General features: G+C 37.8%; 1 protein-coding gene across 10 annotated transcripts in view; it reads left to right on the plus strand.

The window, feature by feature from the left end:
* LOC129723111 (transcription factor collier) overlaps positions 1–12,585 on the plus strand; it is a 148,134-nt gene that overhangs the window by 56,851 nt on the left and 78,698 nt on the right. For all 10 annotated transcript variants that reach the window (XM_055677081.1, XM_055677082.1, XM_055677085.1 and 7 more), the window contains exon 5: positions 12,093–12,166. In XM_055677081.1, coding sequence (XP_055533056.1) covers positions 12,093–12,166 — 74 coding nt within the window. The remainder of the gene's footprint in view (positions 1–12,092; positions 12,167–12,585) is intronic.

The raw sequence follows: 12,585 nt of genomic DNA on the forward strand, positions 1-12,585 counted from the left end.
CTTCATATATTTTGTTTCAGAACATTCTATTTCATCCAGTTTTATAATCTGATTTTCACATTATTTAACTTTGTTTAGCTTGTAAATTGATTCTGTCCTATCTCAAAGTCTCAATTTTAACCCTCTAGTGCCCAGTGCCGCCTTCAGACGGTCTTCAGTGGAACCTTTAAAAAGCTTCAATAAGAACTTAAAAGATGTGAGCCTATGCAGTCGCAGTTTCAGAAAGACGTAGTTCTACATCAATACTATAAGAGCTGACAGATATATTTGTTTTTTCATCATACAGTATGCAAATGTTGATGACTCAAAGCTTCCATTTGCCTCTTGATATATCATGATATGTAAACTGCGTTAGAGAAGAACAGAAACATTTGCTTTCCTGCAAGCGAATGCAAGCCTGTCTCTGCTCAAACCAATCATTTTACTAGTAGGTGGAGACTAGAATGGTTCCAATTAAGTAGTTGCGATTAGCAGTAGCGCAGCGATAGTGGCAACAGTGTTAGCGTTAAGTGCAGCGGTACTTTCCCTAGAAAGAAGCTTCATTTGTGCGGTAGCGGCTGCACTTCCTCTAACAAAAAAACTGCCGTATTTCAACATCAGACAAACGTTTTCGGATACTAGCAATCAAAGTCTGTCCACCGTCAAATTTTCAGTGTGAAAACAGCTTTTCATTGTGTTATAAGAAAAATGCCTTATTCCCACTATCCTAGAGAGCATCGCAATGCGATTAGTATCAAGAACAAATTGTCCTTTTGAGGACAAATTAAATACTTGATTGAAGAGTTAATATTTTTTCGTTCGTTTATTACACTTCATTTCAATTGTTAGATCATCTTTACAAAGACGGTTGTAAATTCGACTTTATTTCCATTTCTCAGGATGAACAGATTTTTTTTCCTTTAGCAATATGCAACACCAGTAAAATGTTGCGGAACTGACTATGGCATCCTCTGCTATCTGCTTCCATTGGACACAAAAACGCATAGTCGAGCCTTGAAAATTGTCAAGCCATAATTATGCAAACACTGTACTGTTGAAAGTAGTCAAGCCTTGTTAAAACGCAGACTTTGATTGATATGATTGGTCGTTCAATACTTGATTTCCCTAAGAAGGTCGGTAGGATTATGTATATAGTTAATCGGGAATGCTCTCTTTGGGTTATATAGAAACCTGTCTATGCTTAAACCAATTATTTTACTAGTGGATTGTAACTAGGGTGGTCCTAGCTAGCGGGTAACAGCAGTAGCGGCAGAGAATAGCAACAGCGGCAGTGGATAGCAGCTCTGGCAGCAGGTACCAGTAGCAGTAGCAACATCAACGATAGGTGCATTAGCCGGCACTGTCTAGTTTTCAGTGGGAAAACAGTCTTCCACTTTTTTATCAGAGTGCCTCTTTGAGATTTGGTAATATTATTTGAATCACATGTTTACAAGATTTTTAAAACGGAATATGCTTTCACCCATCTTATTAAACAGAAGATTCGATGCCTTCGTCATGCGCAAATTCACCATAACTCCCGCTGTCGGGGTAGCACAGAGCTACGATCATCATTATGACTGTTTTTAATTTGAACAACAAACTGTCCTTTTTAGAACAACCAAACAAATTAAGTAAAGGTTTAATATTTTCTCGTTTTGCGCTAGAATTGAAAGTGAAATGTTATTTCAACCTACATGCACTCTGACTGTTGAAACTTGTATGCGCCGCATAGTGTTTGTTCTATTCTTGTTCAGTGATGCTGTATTTATATGTACAAATTAAAATTCGGAAGCATTTCAACTCCACTTTTGCAGTAAAACATAAAAATATTTTATATAAGTAACTTAAAAAACAACCTTATGTAGTTTTACGTCAACTTTGCAATTGTGGTTTTTCATAAAATTCCCGTCGTACTAGGTTACCTAGATATCCGCTGTAGTTGTATACGTGCAAAACTGGTAACCTAGGTAACCATTGCAGTGCTGTCGATTTATGTCAGTTATGTCGGAATAATTCAACATTTTCAGTATGATTTTTTCTTATTAATGGAAACTGATTCGGCAACTTTTGATTTTCTTCAACGCAGTGAAAACAGATGAAAATACATACAGTTGAAATTTAGGAATTGTAGAAATTCATCTCATATATTTCTGCTAATTCAAGCTTGTTTTAGGAAATTTGTGGTGAACATTTCAAAGATTCAAGTATTCTTAGTGTAGTAAGTGATAAATAAGAAGTGGTTCGCTAGTGATGAAAAAATTTTGGTTGGCTGTTGAACGAGTCCCGTTGTAGCCGTATAGAACAATGCGCGGATTTTGTTTTCTGAGGTGGGTGATTGAATTAAATGAGTTCTCGAGAATATCAAATTTAGTGCTTTTAAGTGAGTTTTTGAGGATTATACTTTATGAGGAATCTAAAGTGAACTAAGAAGAATCCATTCCATGGATTAGCAGATTGGTTTAAGAAGAAAATATGCGTTTTTTCCTGTTTTCAATTGAGTTGAAAATCATTTATTCTTGGATTTGTTTCGCTGCATTAAACCAACCACCAGCTCGCGTCTAGAGTTTAGAACAAAAAGGTATAGTGTAGAATCGTACGTGCATTGGCAGCTTTAGAACTATGCTGTAAGTGGGCCCGCCTTTTTTCAAGTTCTGTCATTTCCCCTGTTTCGCAAGACAGAAAATGATTTTTACGATACGAACGTACTAAACATTTACTCATTTCGTGTTGCATACAGTGAAACTGGACCGATGGACCTCTCAACCTCGCAACAAAATAACACGTTGTATTGTGTTGGGGCTTGCAAGGAAGACAGTCAAATTATTCTCGTGTCAGATGGAAGCAGATCTCAAGAGTGTTGAACTCTCAGCCACGAATCAGTGCATCACGCTGTTGTGTGTTGCATCGTGCATGTGCAGCTTGAGGATTACAAAATTCAATTCTGAATACGAAATGTTGCGAAGTAGAACTATGACTAAAGCAATAAAAACGTTTAATTTCAAAATCACTACATTTATGACCTGGGTATGATGAATACCAATCTACGTAGCTTTACGTCATCCATGCGGTCATGTTACGGATACCACCCTCTACTTTTTGTGTTTTTTCTACATTCCACAAAACATTGACAAGTCTCGGTGTCAATCAGGGAGCTCCGTATCCGACTTGACCAACCGCTTTAGTTTGTCCGGAAATCCATAATCGTGCATAATTTGCCATAGTTGGTCTCGATCGATTGTGTTGTACGCCGATTTAGCATCGATAAACAAAAGATGTGTGGGCACGTTGTATTCGCGGCATTTCGACAATCCTTACTTGAACTTTTTTGTTTAAATATTATGTTGTACGCATACAGCTTTTTTTTGGAACAGCACAATTTTTTTTATTCAAATATTCTTTTTCATCCAAGATTCCTAGTCTGATTTTCAGGTCATTTTATTCAGTTTTGTCACGAACAATTTTTATGTTTTCAGTTTAATTGTATTTTTATGTTGATCCAGTCTTAGTTTCTGAATTTTATCCGAATTCAGGTTACTCCTCAACTATCAATCATCGTTATTGAAGTAATTTAACCCTCTAGTGCCCAAGTTAATTTCTAGACGGGCTTCGGTGAAATCACTATGAAGCATTATAAACACTTTTTAAGTATTTATTGATGCTTTTTAGAGGCTTGACAGAAGCCCGCCAAATGGCGGCATTGGGCACTAGAGGGTTGATTGAAATTCAAACTAATTTTATGTAAAAAGCAATTTTAATATTCACCTTTTTGTATCCATTTTCCGTCTGTATGTTTCATATTGAAGAAAACCAAAATTGAATTAACAATATCAGATAATTTCCAGAACCCAAAGTAGTTTTAGATTTTAAAGTTTTTCGCATATATCTTTCATAATAGAATTCAGACAGAAGTATACTTTTGCTCAAAACCATTTCTCGAACCATTCGATACCAGCTTGCCAAAAAATATCCCTACCCAGAAGACCCCTGAAGGTTTTAGGTTTCCACTAACCCCTCTGGCTGTTGCGCGCACAAAAGAATAATGTTTATATTCCGGTGTCATACTGTCTAATTGCTAGCCGAAAACACAAGATTACCGACGACTTACCCAAAATCCGCCCGAACATCTGTAAATCAATTAAATTCAAATAAGAGCTTTACTAGAGCGCACATGCATCTTTCCGGAAGAACATTAGCCGGCAGGCTGCACCACCTGCCGGCTAAGATATCCCTAACCTAACCTAAAGCCCACTCGATACCACCCTCTCGTTTCTCGTTCGGCTGTAATAGAACCTTTCCGTCTGGCATATAGTAGGACAAAGCGCACACGCGAGTGAGTGTAACAATATCTATTAACCCGCAGCGCTCTCGGCGTTGATCCTCGCTTAAATCCGGAAGGATAACACCGGTCTTAAAAATCTTGCCAAAATTATGCCTTTCCACCCCCTTCGGACACTAACGGTGGCAGTTAGTCGCTCAGTCTTCTGCGGTCGCTGCCAGGAGGGGATTCGATGGAAAAACTGAAAAACGGAAAAACAGATAACGATGAGTGCGAAGAGGAATAATAAATTGAGCTCTAATCTTGGCTTCTTCGGGTGCTCGTTTTTGTCTATGCCACGGGTGGCGGACGGACAGCACGAGTATGGGTACGCATAAAGGTATCGTGGCGAGCGGCGTCGGGTGAAAATGGTAACAGTTGGTGGATTACGATCTAACCTTGATGACGATGATGTCATTTTTTAGGTATGAAGTGAGGAACTTCTGAGAGGCTCAAATTATTTGTTGGAAACTAACGTTGTTAGTAGTTTTTATGGCGTATTAAACTAAGAAAAATTCAGCTTCAAAATTAGACAAAGCGCAACCTGTTTCTCTTTGAACTAACAGTCGTTATTAATCCCCTTTATATAATCAACATGAATTAACACTAGCTCTACTTGGCAAAAAACAGTTGCTCAACGTACAAATTGACTGCCCAATTCGATTAGTAATAATTGGAATAAATGATGCTGAAAATCCAACAAACGACTTGAGCCTGCCACAGTCCCTCTACCGGAGACCAATAATTGTTAATTTGAAGGTGCCGTATGGAACCCGCGATACCGGTCCAGGACGCACATGATAAATTACCCTCTCGGTTCTCGATTGCTCGCCCTTTCGAATGCGCTGCGATGACGAAAACTGTATCACCAACGATCAGCGGGTGAGATGTATCAAAAAGGCGCACTGCATTTTAATAGGATATTCGATACCTTTTCGGAATAAAATTGTAATTCGAATCACCCCTTTTCGAATGCACGCGCGATATACTCGGCCGCTCTACTCTGCCTGACCGGCTGCGAGGAGGAAATACAAACAGTTGATGGGGGAATAAGTTGCTTGCATAATTGCCTACTTATCGAGACCGGATCGAGGGTTAGAGACACCGGCAATAGAGCAGTCATCGGACGCAACCCTGACGGCGTACTTGTGCCCGACTGATTGCAATCTTATCGGGCTGACCATATCTAAATGGATTCTTCACAGTATCGCAGCGTAGTGCGGTTCATCCGCTTTTTATTCATTCATAAATGTTACTCTATACTCTTTTTTATGCATTTAAAAAAAACTCCCAACTTCGGATGAACCGTTCTAGTGAATTGCCGGCTCTTCACGCGAAGCGAATGCGGGTTTTTCGCTTATCGTAGGATTTGAATCGTTTTGCTTTAAAATCAGGCGAGAGGTGATTTTAATCCACCTCCATTAAGTAGTTCTCTCTTTGGAGTGGCGATAACCGACGGGGCGTTGCAGATTTCCATAGAAATTCTAAGTGGAGAGGGGTAAGAAGCACACACGACGCACTCGCGGAGGAGATAACCGACTATTGGAAGGGGGAAGTTGTAACCAGTTTATCCCACGAAGATTAAACCGGTGGTGCTTTGCTATCGGAAGTTAAGAGAATTATGATGTGATTACTTATAAATTTATTTATACTGTTAATTATTGCTGGCTCAGTTGAAGTTGTGTAGAATAAATATTAGTGACCCAAAAATTCAACATTTTTTTCTGTTCGATCTGATATTCAACATTTCTAAAAACAAGATTGCAAACCAAGCATGAATTTAAAGTTTTATCCTTTGAGCCTTAAGTTTTTTTAATTCATAAATTGAAAATAATTTTTTTTTAAATCTCAACCTGTATCAAGTGAGTATCAATAATATACAATTTGGAGTATGAACTCATACTAAATGAGGTAATGAAAAATAATCCAAAAAACAGTATTCTATGATTTATACATAGCCTAAATTCAAACATTTGAACATTTTCGAAGTGTAAATCATTTGACAAATTGAAAAGACATCCACCAAGAACATCCTCTGTAACCCCATCCGATTCCGGATGCTGCCCACAAAGCAAATTAAGAGCCTATTGAATAAATTAATATCCGTGTATCAGTTCACTGCCGGAGTCCTCGAGTCATCCATAGCATTCCTACACACTACACACGGAGAGCGCCCCCGTATTTATTCAATGTTTATCCAGCAATTACGGTCCAATAGCGCTTTTTCCGCTTTGATTCTCCACCGTGCTTTTCCAGTGATGAGCCGTCTCTCGTTTTTTTTTTTTGGTTCTCTATATTTTTTTTGTTTTGTGAACCGACTGGAAGCCAGTTGTGATCCTGTTATTTTTATTTACACATATCTTCTGTCCACTGACCATTTGATCCGTATGATAGACCATCCAGGTCTGGCACGAGTCGACGCTGCAACTCACAAGCACACATCATAATCGCTGCTCTCAAGCTATCATGGACAGGTAAACGGTTGAACACCCAAAAAAAAAAACGTACACAGAACCAGTTAGGGCAGCAGAAAAAAAAACGTTTCAAAACAAAAGAGAGAGCATTTTATGATGAGCTTTTGTTTTCCTTTTTTTATTCTATTTTTTACTGCCATTCTCGACCGGAATTTAACCCGGATTGCTACCTCCTCCCTACGCGTCCCAACGGTTTACACTGCACTATGTGACCTCGCAATCGGACACTCATATGCAGCACATATTTGGCTTAGTCAGTGCTTTTAAAAACGACTATCACCAGCTGAAACGCGGTAGCACAGAGTCCACTCCGAGGAGTAAACGGAAGGACGAGATTTTACCTGCTTCATAATGCATGCGCCGCTTCATCTGGACGCCGCTTTCCGGTGGATTTCGGCCTCTCGGATGTAGGCTCGGCTTTTGCTAAAGGTGCCTGTAACCGAAACAGAAACACGGCCGCCCATAACTGATGCATTTTTTGCCTGTCGGAACGGCAGCCAGCTTTATTAAATTGCTCTCACCCGGCCCCGGCTACGGTGGGTGACCACCGCCTCGGTGCACATGAAGTACCAACCATACAAAGTGGCAACGATTAAGTTGCAATATTTATTAGCTTGAGCGAATATAAAATTTACACAACTATTAATTGAATAGCTCAATTTGTTGTTTTTTTCTCTCACTCAAACATAAGAGCAGTGCACAGTCAGTGTTGATGCCGTTTGACGCAGCTTTTAATGGTTTGCAAACAAAATGGTAGCCGCCACTATTAACTCATGGGTTTGGTTGATAAAGACGTTTATTTACACGACACAGCAACAACTTGCTCTCTGTGGACTGTCTGACCAGGACCAGTCCGAAAATGTATCATTAAATGACATGGGAGATTAGTTTAGTATCTCATGGAAAATTGATTCGAGTATTTACCAACATCGTCATACATTTTCTAATGGCGATGTTCTGCATCTTTCGTTGAGAGTTTTTGAACGATTTAATTAACAAATAAATGTTAAGAAAAGACCCATTTTCAAACACAATTTACAAGCGGCTCGGGAAGTTCCTGCAAAAATACTTTTTGTGCGAAAGATTTGCTTTCAAACAAAATACAGGGTCCGGCAATTGAAGTGCTACATTTAAACCAGCAGATAATATAACTTCAAATTAATTCAATTTCACTTGAAAAAAAATCTCTCTGATCAAGTTCAACTTGTTCGCCTTTAACCACTCGCCACAAACGACCGTGGAACGCATCACATGATACACGCAGGTGCTCTTCTTCCAGGTTATCACGAGATGTCACTTAAGTCACTACCCATACCTTCATGTTTTTAGAGCAGACTTCGGCCTACAGCACACCTCAGACGACCCCCAGTCCATAGGGTTCAGGACCAGTGAACTCACCGGTTATTCCGAGCCCGAAATAAATCCTGTAAAATGTCCCACAATCTAAAGTTGCGGTTTCTTCGCTTTGTGAGCAGGCGATGAACCCTGTTGGAAAACTCAATTCCTGATGTTCGACGACGTTCTGCAGAACTAATTCCTGGTATGTATATTGGAAGATCTTCACTGTTTCACAGACTAAAACAAGCAGAGTCCGGCCATCCTGGGTGATTCCGACCCAGACCATCACCGATGCTGGTTTCTGTCAACTGGTGGCCGTTAGCACGCCGGCTTATGTTCGTGATCTTTCTGGCTCTGCACTCTGTCGTTGAAATCGTGCAGAGCGCCTTTTCTGTCAACATGATATTCTCCAACCTTCCATCCACGGCCCTTGCCACCAGCGCCATCACTTTGTAATTCCGTTCTTTTCTACCTCGCCAAAAGGTCTTGAGCCTTCAGATCTGACTTAGCCTCAAGTTTATCTTTCACAATCTGACAGAAACTTCGATCAGATACGTTGGTTCCACCGTCAATGTAGTCGTCCGAAGCAGTTTCGTGTGCAACGTAATATAGAGTGTTGAAGTAATGTAGCACTTCAACTGCCGAACCCTGTGAGAGCTTAGTTTCTCTGACTACTGATCAAAATTGCGAGATTCGATTCTCGGTTTTATTTCTATCAACATCAAGTAACTATCGGAGTTCCGGCTCCCCGATCAGGAAGACAAATTTCTCCTCTTTCTTAGGCCGATATCATAATGAATACGAAGCAAACCGTTTCATATATTTTCCACGTGAGAAAAAAAAAACGAGTTCCTTACCGTATCGCTTTTATTACAGCATCGGCCTTACTCTCGTGAGTCATAATTTGTGCGAATCGCACTTTGAAGGCTGTCATTAGTGACAGTTTGGAAGAACCAGCAGACACAAGGAGATGAAAAATAACAGCCCGTTTGGCATTGCATGTGTGCGCTGTCGTCAGTGACTGTCGGGCTGTGTACCGAACGTACGGAGAGCAGGGAGAGCCGAATTAGTTTAAAATTTGATATCACGGAAAGACAGTACTTTTCAGAAGGCTACCTGCCATGTTCCATTAGATTTAGGATAAGATAACTTCTCCGGAAGGGTTCATCATGAGAATTCTCTGATACGATTTTGACCATTCTTGTCATAATTTTATTCTACCATTTTCGATATGGTTGAAAATATGTACAAATGTTTCTATGAGGTAAAGATTTTGTGCTATTGGGTTTTTTTTTAATCACAACTAATTTGTAAAAACGGTTTATGTAAGAAGGGTACAGGTAATTATAAATAATTGAGTTACGGCTTAGCAGTCGTAAATCTCAGAATTTAAAACGAAGTTATTTTTATTTGTCCCAACGTTTCTGCACTCAGAGAAATTCAGGGGGAAATCAATAGTTGTCGAACTACGTCAAGTGGTACTTTTTATAGTCTACCTCTCACAAACAGCTAATTGTAAAAATTTGAAGAGCGCCATAGTTAGTTTGATCGAAGTGAAGTCTTTGGCAAAGTTGTAGAAAATAATTTCACCTCAACGAAAGAGTTTTTGAAGAAAATCTTAATATCGCCAATCCTCTAGATATAGCATTTTTACGAAAATAGTTTTAAATTTCGTAAATAATTTTTCGTAAAAATGTTATGTCTCGAGGTTGGCGCATATTACCACGGGGTGTTCAGTGTTTCTTACGTAAAATTTTTCGAGAAATACTATAAACCCATCAAATTTAAAATTGAATCAGCAGCATTTGCCGAAAAATGTAAAATTAGTTTTAAAATACAAAAATAATTTATCTGGCAACACTTTCGGTCAAAAATAATATTTTTTCTGGATTCCTTGGTTTATTTTCTTCAAAACCCACCTATTACTATTTTGCGGATGTCTAACGTCTATAAATTGTAAAAAAATTAATCACGAAATTTACAACTATTTTCGTAAAAATGTTATATCTCGAGATTGGCTCATATTATCTTGGGATGATAGTTGTTTGTTACGTAAAATTTTCCAAGGAATACGATGAAATTATCAAATTTTAAATAAAAATTGCTGCATTTGCCGAAAAATGTAAAATAAAAATAATTCATCTGGCAACACTTCCGGTCAAAAGTTAAGTTTTTTTTCTAGATTCCTTGGTTTATTTTCTTCAAAAATCATCTATCAGTATTTTTCAGACACTTCACGTCTATGAATTGGAGGAAAAAGAGAAAAATAGAGACTTTCAACAAAAATTGTGTGACTTTGCAATAAAACGGGGGGTCCTACAGAGCGGGGGGTATTCCAATCGACACCCAAATTGTGATTTTTTCAAAGAGACAATAGATCCCCCAACTTTGAGCAAAATCTGTGATGGTCGTGTCCAAGTGGCATGTACACTTCGTATGGCTCTTAACGCGGCTTAAAAAGCATAAAAATAAGATAATTTCAAACATACTTCTAATTTTAGAAGATAGAACGACCAGAAAATTACATAATCATAATTTATCCAAAATGCTCAAAAACCGTAAAACAGCAAAAATGCCGTAACAGAAATTAATTACAAATTAAATAGTTCCAAGGAGTAAAAACCGTCTCTGAAACCAGAAAAAAGTTGCTAAAATTATGATATTGAATTAGTATCTAATAACTTAAAAAGGCAACTACAAACCAGAAAAAAATTACCAAAGTCAAGAAAAAACTACACAAACTTGATTTAAAATGAATAAAAACTTTCGTAGAGGTGGCTGAAAACATCTGAAAACGCTTGAAAATTTTGAAAAAATGAGGAATGAAATGAATTCCGAATTCAGCTGAAAATTTTGGAAAATTGTCTTTGAATGCTATAAAAAACCAGTAATGGAAATAAAAAAAGGGCAAATTAAAATACCAGAAAATACTGCTTAGCTTAGAAAGAGAAGAAAAATTCATCTAATAATATAAAATAACATAAAAAATCTTCTAAAAAATAAATAAAGTTGACTAGGTATTCCTAATCAACTTAAAATTCTTCAGAATGCTCCTGGAATCCAAACATTAAAAAAAAATAGAGAAAATGATCTTAAATTCGGTTAAAATTATTATAGTGATTCTGACGAGGGAAAAAGGATAAACAGAATATTAGTTGATAGAATATTAGAGAATAGAAGTTGATTCCAAATTTAGCTAAATGTGGTTCCGAATATGGATGAGACTAAAGACAAAATTGACTCCAAATTTAACACACAGCGTTGTTGAGAGTACTCCAAAGAATTTGGACAAAATTAATTAAAATGATTTCAAATTAGCCAGAACAAGCATGAAAGCATCTTTGCCAACGATAGAAAACAAAAAAAAAGAAATATATTGTATTTTACCCGAATTTCTAGAAATTTCTCTACACCTGCTCAACACGTCTGAAGAACTTTTCCAAAAAAAGAAGACGCCACAAATAAAATGATTCCAAATTTATCTCAAATATAGCTGACAACGACTTTGAAAAAAAAAAAATATTTGTAGAATTTTTATTAAAGGCAACTTTGTTTTATTCACAATTTTTTTTGAATATTATGTCCACGTGGACATTACTATTATACCTTTCTACTAAGTCAATCTTGGAACAAACTCTGTGAACTGAGAATAGTATATTTAAATCAATTGTTGTTTTTTTTACTTGGAACCACGTAAAAAAAGACTTAATTGAGTTGAAAAAAAAAAACGTAGAAAACCATCCCAAAACGTTTTAACTTCGACTGGATATGATATTGGTCATTCTAAAGACCAAAATACAATGTTATAACTTTTCAGTATTTACACCGAAAAATGTGATTTTTCTAAAAACTGATATATGACTATGTGTGTCCTAAAACGGGAATCGTAATACGGCTTGCAAATAGTCTAAATTTGTACACTTCTGATAACTACGCTAACACAGCAACAATCTCCTTTACGTTTTTTTTGTTTGATTTCCTTTCAGGCTATCGTCTACGAAGGACAGGACAAAAATCCAGAAATGTGCAGGGTGCTACTGACTCACGAAGTGATGTGCAGGTGAGTGCTGGAAAACTGATAACGCCAACCCACTAACTGACAGCATGGTGATTTGCGTTTGTCGGCGAAAGAAGCATGCCCGTTGTCGGCCTGATTTTTCCTTTCTCAGCCCGTCAGGAGCTGTCCGATTGTCCGTTCGCTGTACTTAAAATTTCTACCATCAGTTTAAGTTGACTACGAGTTTAAAGTGAATGCAAAAAGTGTAAACATAAGAAATTAGCTACAAGTGAAACAGAGCATCGTTGAAACATGATACACTAAGGCTACTGACATACTGAGGCGTCAAATGAAGCGAAGCGTTGAGCGTTTGAGAAGCGGAATAAACAAAAGCGTAGAGTGAAGCTTCCTATGACATACTGGAGCGAGCGTCGCAAATGCGTTGTGTTGTCATATTCCTAGATTTCAGTAGCGGTTTGAAG

The sequence above is a fragment of the Wyeomyia smithii genome, chromosome 2 (assembly GCF_029784165.1).
Source record: "Wyeomyia smithii strain HCP4-BCI-WySm-NY-G18 chromosome 2, ASM2978416v1, whole genome shotgun sequence".
Lineage (NCBI taxonomy): Eukaryota > Metazoa > Arthropoda > Insecta > Diptera > Culicidae > Wyeomyia > Wyeomyia smithii.